The sequence below is a fragment of the Salmo salar genome, chromosome 22 (assembly GCF_965601325.2).
Source record: "Salmo salar chromosome 22, fSalSal1, whole genome shotgun sequence".
Lineage (NCBI taxonomy): Eukaryota > Metazoa > Chordata > Actinopteri > Salmoniformes > Salmonidae > Salmo > Salmo salar.
The window spans coordinates 33,761,213-33,774,335 of record NC_138312.1 but is presented as its reverse complement, the minus strand read 5'-3'; the positions used below and the strand labels follow the sequence as shown (position 1 = coordinate 33,774,335).

The following is a 13,123-nucleotide window of genomic DNA, read 5'->3' as shown; positions in this document are numbered from 1 at the left end:
CCCGGATGTACTCCAGGTTGCGGTGGTCAGTCCAGATGAGGAAAGGGTGTTTAGCCCCCTCAATCCAATGTCTCCACGCCTTCAAAGCCTTAACCACAGCCAACAGCTTCCGGTCCCCCACATCATAGTTCCTCTCCGCCGGGCTGAGCTTCTTCAAGAAGAAAGCACGGAGCGGAGCGTCGGTGGCGTACCTGAGTGCTGAGAAAGCACGGCTCCTATCCCAGCCTCGGATGCGTCCACCTCCACTATGAACACCAAAGAGGGATCCGGATGGGCCAGCACGAGAGCCAAGGTAAACAGAGCTTTCAGGTGCCCAAAAGCCCTGTCCACCCCAACCGACCACTGCAGACGTACAGGACCCCCCCTTCAGCAGTGAGGTAATGGGAGCAGCCACCTGGCCATAACCCCGGATAAATCTCCGGTAGTGATTGGCAAACCCTAAAAATTGCGGCACCTCCTTTACCGTGGTGGGAGTCGGCCAATTACGCACGGCTGCAATGCGGTCACTCTCCATCTCCACCCCTGATGTGGAAATGCGATACCCTAGGAAGGAGACGGCCTGCTGAAAGAACAGGCATTTCTCAGCCTTGACGTACAGGTCATGCTCCAACAGTCGTCCAAGTACCTTGCGCACCAAGGACACATGCTCGGTGCGTGTAGCGGAGTATATTAGAATGTCATCGATATACACCACTACACCCTGCCCGTGCAGGTCCCTGAAAATCTCGTCTACAAAGGATTGGAAGACTGATAGAGTATTCATCAACCCGTACGGCATGACGAGGTACTCATAATGCCCTGAGGTGGTATTAAACGCCGTCTTCCACTCGTCTCCCTCCCAGGTACGCACCAGGTTGTACGCACTCCTGAGATCCACTTTAGTGAAGAAGCAAGCCCTGTGCATTAACTCAATCGCCGTGGCGATAAGAGGTAGCGGGTAACTGTACCTCACCGTGATTTGATTGAGACCTTGATAGTCAATGCACGGGCGCAGACCTCCATCCTTCTTCTTCACAAAAAAGAAACTCGAGGAGGCGGGTGAAGTGGAGGACTGAATGTACCCCTGACGCAGGGATTCAGAGACATATGTCTTCATAGCCGCCGTCTCCGCTTGCGACATGGGATACATGTGACTCCTGGGAGGTGCAGCGTCTAACAGGAGATTTAGCGCACAATCCCCCCTTCGATGGGGTGGTAATTGAGTCGCCTTCTTTTTACAGAAGGCGAGAGCCAAATCACCATATTCTGGGGGAATGCGCACGGTGGAGACCTGGTCTGGACTTTCCACCATGGTAGCACCAACGGAAACCCCTAAGCACCTCCCCAAGCACTCTCGCGGCCACCCCATGAGAGCCCTTTGTTGCCAGGAAATGGTGGGGTTATGACCAGCCAACCAGGGAAGGCCTAGTACCAAGGGAAACGCAGGAGAGTCAATGAGGAAGAGACTGATTCTCTCCTCGTGACCCCCCTGCATCTCCATGGCCAGGGAGATCGTGGCTTCCCTGATTAACCCGGACCCTAATGGTCGACTATCCAGAGTGTGTACCGGGAAAGGTCTAACCACAGGAATAATGGGGATCCCTAAACTAAGGGCGAACGTTCTGTCGATAAAGTTCCCAGCTGCGCCTGAAACGACGAGTGCCTTATGCTGGGAATGTGGGGAAAACAAACAGGTACAAACAGGTGGACAACAGAGGACTCTGGATGAGAGTGGTGCAGACTCACCTGGGGTGACGCCAGAGTGCCCTGCCTGCTGCCTCGACTCCCAGAGGGACCAACCCGGCACCGACTGGCAGTGTGCTCTCTGCGGCCACATATGGTGCACGTGAAGGCCCCTCCTCCAGCCTCCCTACGCTCAGCCCCTCCCAGCTCCATGGACACCGGAGCAGGGGTGCTGGAAGATGGAACCGACAGAGCCCCCTCCACGGGTGACCAGCAGGTTATCCAACCGGAGGGACAGATCCACCAGTTGGTCAAAAGTGATGGTGGCATCCCTGCAGGCCAACTACCGTCGGACGTCCTCGCGCAGGCTGCATCGGAGTGGTCGATGAGGGCCCCGTCTTTCCATCCTGCTCCGGCGGCCAAGGTCCAGAATTCCAGTGTGCTCCTCATCCCCTGCCTCAAATGGAAGAGCCATTCCCCCGCCGCTCTTCCTTCGGGTGGATGGTCGAAGACAGCCTCCAGCCAATATGCCAAAGTGCAAACGCGCAAACAGTCACAATAATATGTACAAGCAAATAAACATACCTCGTGAAATAAAACACGGAATAAACACACACCAGAAATAGTGAGTCAAACATGACACATAATCTCACACAAAGACATGAGGGGGAACAGAGGAATAAATACATGTAGTGTGATTGGGGAATGAAAGCCAGGTGTGCAGGGAACAAGACAAAACAAATGGATAAATGAAAAATGGAGCGGCGATGGCTAGAAAGCCGGTGACGTCGACCGCCGAACGAACAAAGAGAGGAGCCGACTTCGGAGGAAGTCGTGACAAGGAATTAACTTTTTGTCCTGAATACAAAGTATTATGTTTGGGGCAAATCCAGCAATGAGTAACACTCTCCATATTTTAAAGCATTTATTTTCTATTTATACTTTATTTAAACAGGGAGTCACACTGAGATTAAAAATCTATTTCACAAGAGAGCCCTGTATACATTACAATAAAAACAGAATAATAAAACATACACGTGTATAAAACAATATATAATTCAGCACACAATAACATAATAAACATATTTAATTAAAGCAATCACATTGAACTACATAGAGGTCCTCAATCAATAATGTAAACTGCCTGAGTGGCACTAGCACATCTAACTGCAGTGAACGCCGCAGATTGTTCCACAAATTAGGGGCAGAAAAACAAAACGCAGATTTTCCCTAAATCTGTGGAGACTGAAGGGATCTCTAGTGTTATCCATTCCTGAAAACAGGTTTGGTAACTTGTTATTCTTAACTTAATGAAGTAATATATAAAGGAAGTTCCTGTAAGATTGCATTGTAAATAAATAAAAGAGAATGCAGTTTTCTTACAGACAGAGAGATCCAGCCCATATTTTTATCCAGACTACAATGAGTCCTAAAATTGTCCCCTGTGATAAAACGAATTGCGGAATGGTAGACTGCGTCCAAGGGTTTTAAAACAGAGGGTGCCGCATGCATGTAAACAATATCACCAAAATCCAATACAGGGAGAAGCGTTGTATGAACAATTTTTCTCCTATTTTCAATACTGAGGCATGATTTATTTAAATAAAAAATAAAAACTCTTGGATCTTAGCTTCTTGTCATCAATCCAGACTCCCAGGTACTTATATTGAGAAACAAGCTCAATTTGGGCTCCATTTGTAGCGCAAATATGCAGGTCCTCATGGTCAACATTTTGTGACCTAGAGAACAGCATAAGCTTGGTTTTACTTGTATTTAACACTAATTTAAGATCTGTAAGTGATTTCTGAATTGAATCAAAGTTCACGAGTGACCTGCTGCACTGTGGCGGCACAGGAATATAAAACTGCGTCATCTGCATAGAGATGAATGTTACAAGTATTAACAGTTTTTCCTATGTCATTAATATACAAGGTGAACCATAATGGACCCAAAAATCAAACCCTGAGGAACACCTTTTTGAATCTCAAGAAATTCTGATTAAATCCCATCGGTCAAGATGGTCTGAGTTCTGTCGCTAAAATAATTTTGAAACCATAAACAGGCTTTATATCCCAGACCTATTTTTGATATCATTCTGTTTTGCTGAAGAAGTTCAGTGTCGAACATCTTTGACAGGTCAATAAACAAGGCAGCAGGGCTCTTTTTAGCATCCAAGGCATTGACAAGATCATTAACAACTAGCATGGTTGCTGTGGTAGTACTATGCCCAGGCCTAAATCCTGATTGGTTTATATTAAAAATACAATTATCAGATAAAAAGCAACAAAGCTGTACATTAACCAAGGATTCAAGAATCTTAGCTAAACAAGGTAATCTTGAAATGGGGCGATAGTTGTCAAAATCACTTGTATCCCCACTCTTATGTGCTGCTGAGCCCAGCAATAAAGGGAGCTACACACTTAAATGATCAGCCCCTGTGTTTTTTTTGTCTAATGTTAGCAAAGCATCCAGGACTTCTTTATCAGTGAATTTCCAAAAAGAAAACTCCTGCCCAGCATTTTCAGTATCATTCAATAGATTTTCACCATCAACCTCCAAACTATTCTTTTCAAGAGCTGGCTTTGAAATACATTCAAATATATATCCTGCAGAGATAAATGGTGATTAAATGCATTAATGATATTTTGTCAGTAATAATGCCAAAATCCAAATAAATGTATTGTGGAGAGAAGAGACACAACCCTTCAGTGACATAACAGCTTTTCAAAATGTAGCTGGGTTCCCTGTACATTCAGATAGTGTATTAACATAATAATCTGATTTTGCTTTTTTAACTAGTTTTACACACATATTTCTCAATTGCCTGACAGACTGCCAGTCTGGGCTCGAGTCTGTGAATCTAGCTTTGTCCCAGGCAACATGCCTGTTGTGTAGGACTACAGATAGCTCTCGACAACCAAGGGCAAGACCTATTTTTAATTCTCAGTTTTTTTTAAAAGAGCATGTTTATCTACAATATAATTGAAAACATTTGCGAAGTGGTTCAGAATCAACTCTGGGTCAGGTATAGATGCAATACAATCAAAGTCAACTAAATAAAAAGTCACAAAAAAATGCCTGTTCATTGAAATGTTTAAAATTCCTCTTGTTGATAAAACAAGGTTTGGATCTAGGCATCCGCATATCCCTGACACATACAATGGGACAGTGGTCACTAATATCCAAAGCAAATACCCCACTCCCAGCATATTTCTAAGGAGTATTTGTAAATATGAGGTCAATCAAAGTCGATTTCATAGGGTCCTTTAAGTTAGGACGAGTAGACTTTGTAATCAGCTGGGTGATATTTAGATTAGTACAAAAATTCTTTAAACAGTCAGCAACCTTCGTTCCCCATGCAATATTAAAATCTCCAGCGATCAACAGCTCTGGGGTAGTAAAAATGGCAATTAAATCAGTGAGTTTGTTTAGTAGATCTTGGCAGAGGGTGGACAATAGATTCATATAACTGTTATTTTTTTAGTTTGAAACCAACTGAAGATTTCAAGCCAACAATTCAAATTGTTTAGGACTGGAGGTAGCCTTTCTTTAACAGAGACACAGAAATAAGATTCTTCGTGGAAATAGCAACATCACCACCTTTGCCTTTCCTATCAGCCCTAAACACATTGTAACCATCCATAGCAACCTCAGAGTATCAGTCAACCAGGTTTCAGATAAAATAAAAATATCAGGGTCTGCCTGAGAGGCCCAGATCTTGACATGATCCAGTTTAGGTAATAAACTACGAATGTTAAGATGTAAAAATGTCAAACCTTTTCTGCATTTCAAATCACACAGAGTTCCAATACAAGTCAGATTACTTTGAGATTCCAGAAAAACAGGAGACTCAAATTGGATTACACCTTTTAGGAAAAGAAAACAAAGTAGGAATAACAATTATATTTCCACAGTTAGCACCATTAGGCATGTCACCACTTTCAGATACAACATGTGGAACTCTCACAGTGACTAAAGAGGAGATGGTAAAAACGGACTTACATGTAATGCTAATATTGTCCTCACATCAATTTAGTTGACCAAGAACCTTTCCAATGTTTGATGACAACAGCCGGGAGCCATTTTCACCAAGGTGAATTCTGTCTTTCACAAAGTAGCCAGGCCTATTCCAGAAGGAGTCAAAATTGTCAACGAAGGACATGCCCAAGTCCTCGGTCAGACGCATTAACCACTGGTGAAGAGACCAAAGACGGCTAAAATAGTCAGTCCCACAACGGCGAGGAGATGGAATTGGGCCCGAGACAATTATATGTTCTGCTAATTTCTGAGCATTCTCTAAGAGCTGGATGAAATTGTCTCTTAGCATTACAGATTTCACACGCATAATATCATTAGACCCAATATGCAACACAACTCTTTTCAGAGCAGGAATCTGTTTCTTGATGGTGGGCATGACTTCCAATATACCCTAGCTCCAGGAAAACCAAGTGTACAGGTATTTCTGACTTCCACCAATCTAACCATGAGCTTCCCATAATAATGGTTGATGGCTGTTGTCCATTTCAAGCCGGAGCCCTCAGTCCAACCCTAGCCCCACCAGGGGCTCCTCTAACTAGCCCCCCACAAATGACAGGAATAGCAGAGCCCACCGTAGACTCCGGTGAAGCAGAAACCACCTTAGACCCCAGCGATGCCATGACAACAGTGGCCGATACAGAAAGGAACCTCTCACGCTCCATGTTGTGGGTATGCTTGATATTCGCAATGACTGGGGTGTTTTTCACGATAAATAGAGGAAAACCTGGTTCAGTCTACTTTCCACCAGACAATGGGAGACAAATTCACCTTTCAGCAGGACAATAACCTAAAGCACAAAGCCAAATCTATACTGGAGTTACTTACCAAGACAGTGAATTCTCCTGAGTGACCTAGTTACAGTTTTGACTTAAATCTGCTTAAGCATGGCAAGACTTAAAAATGGCTGTCTAGCAATGATCAACGACTAAACAGAACTTAAAGAATTTTCTAAAGTGTAATGCGCAAATATTGCACAATCCAGATGTGCAAATCACTTAGGTGTAATCGCTGCCAAATTTGTTTCTTACATTGACTCAAGATATACAAGTGATTTATTTTTATAATACATTTTTTTGTTGTTGAGTTTTTCCATCCCCTTTGACATTAGTGTATTTTGTGTAGATCGTTGACAAAAAAGAAAAACTTTATTCATATGAATCTCACTTTGTGTAACAGTAAAATGTGAAGAAATTGTTTATCTTTTATTGTCTCGTGCTAGATTTTACCTGGTTCATGATGGACGTTTTGCGTCCCAGCCGGCTGCCCGGGAAACGGAAGATGCTCCTCTTGCTGCCGTCGTCCGACTCTGACTTAACGTGCTTCTCGTGGTCGACCTTCTCGCCCTTCTCTCCCTTCTCCTTCTTCTCCTCCTCTTTCTGACGTGACTTCTTCTTGCGGTTGCGTCGTTCCTTCGCGCTCTTGGAGCTGAGCTTGGACGCCTCGGAGGAGCTGCGTGATAGTTGTCCACCGCCCTCCGTTGCGTCTCCCCCCTCTACCGCGTCGCCCACCGAAACCGTGCCCGCCGAGGTCGCCATGGCAGCAGCCTGAGGGTGAGGAGGTGGGGGACAGATAAGAGAGGGGAGAAGTGAAGGGAGTCAGACAGATGGACTAGGGCTGACCCCAATTATTCTTATCGATTCTGATTTGATTTGTTTACTCTGATTCAAATCACTTTTTGATGATTTGAATATTTGCTCAACAATATCTTAGCATGAAGCATGGAGCATGAGTTACTCAGTAGGCTATAGCATATGTCTTCTGCAGAGGAACAAGACAAAGCCATGAGAAAACAGGTTTAGCTAAGTCATGGATATTAAAGTCCTAAAAACAGGTTGGCTCACTAATACGTTATCACATGGAAAACACCCTTTTAGGATGAGAAACACCTGATTTTGGCACAAGTACAGCTGAGTAGCATTAACTGACATTACTAACATAAGCTACAATTTTGTGGTTTGTGTATTAAACAAAATGATGAAATCGATAAGAATTTACAAAGACAGACAGGCAGACTGACAGACAGACAGCACCCACACCCAGTCTGTGACTAACCTGGGCATCCTGAAGAGTGGCAAGACAGAACAGGTAAGAGAAGGGAGAGGTGAAGGGAGTGAGACTTATACAGACAGACACAGACCCAGCAATTAGACAGACAGACAGACGCCTCACCACCCAGGCTAACCAGGGAGGGACTAACCTGTGCATCCTCCTGCTGGTTCTTGATCTGCTCCAGCATGGCTTTGAACTCGGCCTCTTTCTGCTCGGCCTCCTCTATTGTTGCCTGGTTCTGCTCCTCATAGGCCATGGCCACCACAGCCAGGATCAGATTGACCAGGTAGAACGATCCAACGAAAATCACCAACACAAAGAAGATCATGTAGGTTTTCCCTGCCGCTCGCAGAGTCTGGAAGGGAGGGAGAGGAGGAATGATAGAAAGAGAAAGACGGAAAACAAGGAGAAACAACATATACAGTTACAATGGTCACAATGAATAAACATGATCATCTTGATTCATTCACTGTTCAGAGTGGCAGTATTTAGCTTTTTCTATTGGAGTTGTATTCTCCCATGCTTCTCCAGAGTTGAGGTACTTCCCTGTGCCTGTCTGTCAATGCATGGTGTTTCTATCTGTGGCACTGTTAGCAGTGCTTTAACGTCAACCAATGGGTTTCTCTGGGAATGGGTGCTGGCACGTCTATACCAGGGGTGTGTGTGTGCACTTTTTTTGCACTTGTGAAATGTAGGCTATACAAGCCTACGATCATGAATATGAAAGCCTGTCTCTATGCGTTATGAACATGTATAATCTACATCAATAGGTATACAAAATTAGGAGAAAACAAGGCTATTATAAGAGTGTCCTCCCCTCCTCAATAGCCACCTTTTACCGAGGATACTAATACAGTATGTATCCTACCACAGAAGTGTTTTTTAATCTGCCACTCCCCCTTTGAATCAGCTTTTGTTTTGTCAGAGGAGAAAAACATGCACACGTTTAAAAACAATATGCTACTTATTGTTTTATCTACAAAATGTCTTTCCCAACTAACTTAATTTGTTTTGAGCACTTTACATATTTATTTTAGGATACACCCCTGTAAATGTAAATTTGCCTGCAGGTGTGACATAGATTACGACCGAACACCAGATATCAGATTCAACTCTGAGATAGACCAGTCCTTGACAGGAATCAGTCATCGACCCACAATTTGACTTTTTGATTCGCCCGATGCCTGTTTTTCACCAACCTGCTGGTCAAATTCAAAGGGCAAAGAAACCCAGAGAGCGTAAGTGCTGAGAGGCTATTTGTTGATTCACTGTCATGTACTGTAAGTTTGATGGTGGTTTCTTTCCATGTTGTAGACAGGGCAGAAATACCAACTTTAATAACCAAATTAATCATTAAAGGACAGTACTGCTGAACTGACAGTCCCCAGCTCAAAAGAACAAGATAGAGCTGTCTCAATCCATCAGTTTGGTTTCAATGCTCTCCGGCTGCTCATACTGTATAAGCCGCCTGCATTGAATTACACTGCTTGCGCCATTACAAGCAGAAGTTATTCCGGTATACATTTTCTGTCTATGACAAACTCGGCCTTACCAACATGTAGAGGTTCTCCCAAAAGTCTTGGGTCATGAGGCGGAAGAGAGTGAGGAAGGCCCAGCCGAAGCTATCAAAGCTGGTGTAGCCGTAGTTTGGGTTTCTCCCGGCCTTCATACATGTGTAGCCCTCAGGGCACCGCCTGGGAGGAAGGAAGGAACGAACGGAGGGGAGGAGGGGGAGTCATGATTTTCAAGCAAATCTTCCAATTTATGTTTTGTGTGAACGTCCTAGTTATGTTAGTATTATGCTCTCAGTTGTTCTCTTGTATGGCGGCTATTCCAACTTACTGGAAGTTGGTTTGTAGTAATAGAGCATGAGACTCACCCTGAGTCTGAGCTGTTTCCACACAGCAGAGCATCCAGCTGCCCAGGAAGGATGTAGAAGTTGGCTGAAAAAGTGAAGGACATGTCAATATGTCTTCATTTTCATCTTCACTCAGATAATTAGACTGATTCAGACTCTTATGGTTATGTGGAATTGTGTCTGTTTCCGATGTGCCGTGGACTTACCATAATTCATGATATACTGTACTACTGCATGTTATTTTATCTAACCAGAAATGTACAAACAAATGTCTTTCCATCTAATCATGTCTACAAAGAAATGTTTTTCCGTCCAGTCATGTTGTAATGGCCCCTAATGAATTCTGAACCCTCAGTCCGTCTCTTCCCAATGCTGCCCTGCCACTTTAACTTCCTTCACATTAGGGTTGAATATTTTCCAGAAAATAACCAGGTTTCCATCCAACCTTTTTATGCAAGTAAAGTACGTTGGATAAAAAAAAAACTTCACAACAGGACTGATAGAAACAGATAAACGTTCCTAAATGTAGACGAAACTAAATACTCTAGAAAAAGGTAGGATCTTTTTGTGTTGGTAAAATGAATTATGCGAGAAATGTTAGTGGAAATGCTTTTATGCACAAATATTGACAGTCAAATCGAAGTAGACTTGGAATCATGGTCCTCCCACTACAACTCGTCAGGAAAGCATTCAGTTTATTAGGCTACAGACTAAATAAATTATGATGAACTTCACAGGGTGGTGAAAGTGCAAGGTGATGAGCTTGATGCTCCTTTCCAATAAATATCTAGAGTCTTATTCTGGTGACATGATCATTGATGCTTGGCTGCCGTTTGACAAATAAAAATAATATTGTCCATAATCTCATCATGTAGGCTATACTCGCACTGTGTCTGTGGGCTGTTGGCTAAAGAGCATGTGCCAAAACAGTGGGCACACTCGCTAAATAAACACAATTATTTTGTGAGAAAGCCATCAGTAGTGTTGAAAATGCGATCGAAACCCATTTAACTTGTATTTTTGTATTCGGTACTTGGGAATTTAACAGCAAAAGTTATTTGATGTGCACTATGTCATCACGCACAGCCTTTTATCCACAAAAAGTCATATTGCTTGAAACCTGTCTCTGGTGGAAAAAATTTGCATATTGTATTCATGCAGATTTTAGAACATTTGCATTAAAATCTGATGCCAATAGGATGGAAACCTAGCTAGTCTACACATGTTCCTTCCTGAGAAAATTACAAACCCCTCCCGGTTATCCCAGGTATTCCTGTTCAAACCAGAAATTATATTTAAAAGCATATAAATAAACTACCAGCTAAAAAAACTGTTCGTATAGGTTACCAATGTAAATTGATAAATATACAGTGCATTTGGAAAGTATTCAGACCCCTTGACTTTTTCCAGATTGTCTTTTTTTGTTGTTGCCTTATTCTAAAACGGATTAAATTGCCTGTCCCCCCCCCAAAAAAAAAATAAAAATCAATCGACACACAATACCCCATAATGACAAAGCAAAATAGGTTAGACATTTTTGCATATGTATTAAAAATAAACAGAAAAATCATATTTACATAAGTATTATAACCCTTTACTCAGTACTAGGTTGAAGCACCTTTGGTAGCGATTACAGCCTCGAGTCTTCTTGGGTATGACGCTACACGCTTTGCACACTGTCACACTGTCACGACTTCCGCCGAAGTCGGTCCCTCTCCTTGTTCGGGCGGTGTTCGAAGTCACCGGTCTTCTAGCCATCGCCGCTCCACCTTTCATTTTCCATTTGTTTTGTCTTGTTTTCCCGCACACCTGGTTCACATTCCCTCATCAGACTAAATGTATATTACCCTCTGTTTCCCCCATGTCAGTGTGTGGAATTGTTCTTTGTGTAGGGTGTTACGCTAGCGCTAGGTTTGTTTCAAACCTAGGTTTGTTTGTTTTGTTTAATCCGGTTCATGTTACCGTGGTTGTGCTTTGTGCTGCCTCGCCTGTGCCTTTGGGCCAGGGTGTATATTAAAGTTATCCTGCTATCACCCATCTCTGCTCTCCTGCGCCTGACTTCCCGGCAACCAGTCACTCACCCCGTTACACACACCTGTATTTGTGGAGTTTGACATTCTTTTCTGCAGATCCTCTCAAGCTCTGTCAGGTTGGATGAGGAGCGTTGCTGCACAGCTATTTTCAGGTCTTTCCAGAGATGTTTGATCAGAATCAAGTCTAAGCTCCGGCTGGGCCACTCAAGGAAATTCAGTGACTTGTCCTGAAGCCACTCCTGCATTGTCTTGGCTGTGTGCTTAGGGTCGTTGTCCTCCCCAGTCTGAGGTCCTGAGAATTCTGGAGCAGGTTTTCATCAAGGATCTCTCTGTACTTTGCTATGTTCATCTTTCCATCGATCCTGACTAGTCTACCAGTCCCTGAAAAACATCCCCACAGCGTCATTCTGCCACCACCATGTTTCACAGTAGGGATGGTGCCAGGTTTCCTCCAGACGTGAAGCTTGGCATTCAGGCCAAAGAGTTCAATCTTGGTTTCATCAGACCAGAGAATCTTGTTTCTCATGGTCTGAGAATCTTTAGGTGGTTTTGGCAAACTCCAAGCGGGCTGTCTTGTGCCTTTTACTGAGGAGTGGCTTCCGTCTACCAAACATTTTGAGTGTCATTGCAAAAGGGTCTGAATACTTACGGAAATAAGGTATTCATGTTTTTCATTTGTAATATATTTGCTAAATATTTCTAAACCTGTTTTCGCTTTGTCATTATGGTGTATTGTATGTAGATTTTTGTAATCCATTTTAGAATAAGGCTGTAACGTAACAAAATGCGGAATAAGTCAAGGTGTCTGAAAACTTTCCGAAGAAACTGTACATAGTCATTGAACACTGGTCACTTAAATAATATTTACATACTATATGCATACACTGTATTCTAGTCAAAGGTCATCCTACATAACTACTGCTGTACACACCTTTTCTATTCATATACTGTCCATACACACCATCATATATACATACACAAAAGTATGTGGATTCAGCTTTTCAAATTAGTGGATTCAGCTATTTCAGCCACACCCATTGCTGACAGGTGTATATAATCGGGCACAGCCATGCAATCTCCATAGACAAACATTGGCAGTAAAATGGCCTTATTGAAGCGCTCAGTGACTTTCAACATGGCACCGTCATAGGATGCCACCTTTCCAACAAGTCAGTTCATCAAATTCCTGCCCTGCTAGAGCTGCCCTGGTCAACTGTAAGTGCTGTTATTGTGAAATGGAAACGTCTAGGAGCAACAACGGCACAGCCGTGAAGTAGTAGACAACTCAAGCTCACAGAACGGGACCGCCGAGTGCTGAAGCTCCTATTGCTTAAAAATTGTCTGTCCTCGGTTGCAACACTCACTACAGAGTTCCAAACTGCCTCTGGAAGCAATGTCAGCACAATAACTGTTCATCAGGAGCTTCATGAAATGGGTTTTCATGGCTGAGCAGCCGCACACAAGCCTAAGATCACAATGTGCA

The 13,123-nt window shown here is 43.3% G+C and overlaps 1 protein-coding gene across 1 annotated transcript in view; it reads right to left on the bottom strand.

Moving 5' to 3' along the window:
• Window positions 1–13,123, bottom strand: part of LOC106583170 (sodium channel protein type 8 subunit alpha) — a 117,542-nt gene that overhangs the window by 48,075 nt on the left and 56,344 nt on the right. Inside the window, exons 8-11 of the mRNA XM_082967492.1 lie at window positions 9,629–9,692; window positions 9,302–9,443; window positions 7,898–8,104; window positions 6,927–7,244 (exon numbers count right to left, since the gene is read on the bottom strand). Coding sequence (XP_082823618.1) covers window positions 6,927–7,244; window positions 7,898–8,104; window positions 9,302–9,443; window positions 9,629–9,692 — 731 coding nt within the window. The remainder of the gene's footprint in view (window positions 1–6,926; window positions 7,245–7,897; window positions 8,105–9,301; window positions 9,444–9,628; window positions 9,693–13,123) is intronic.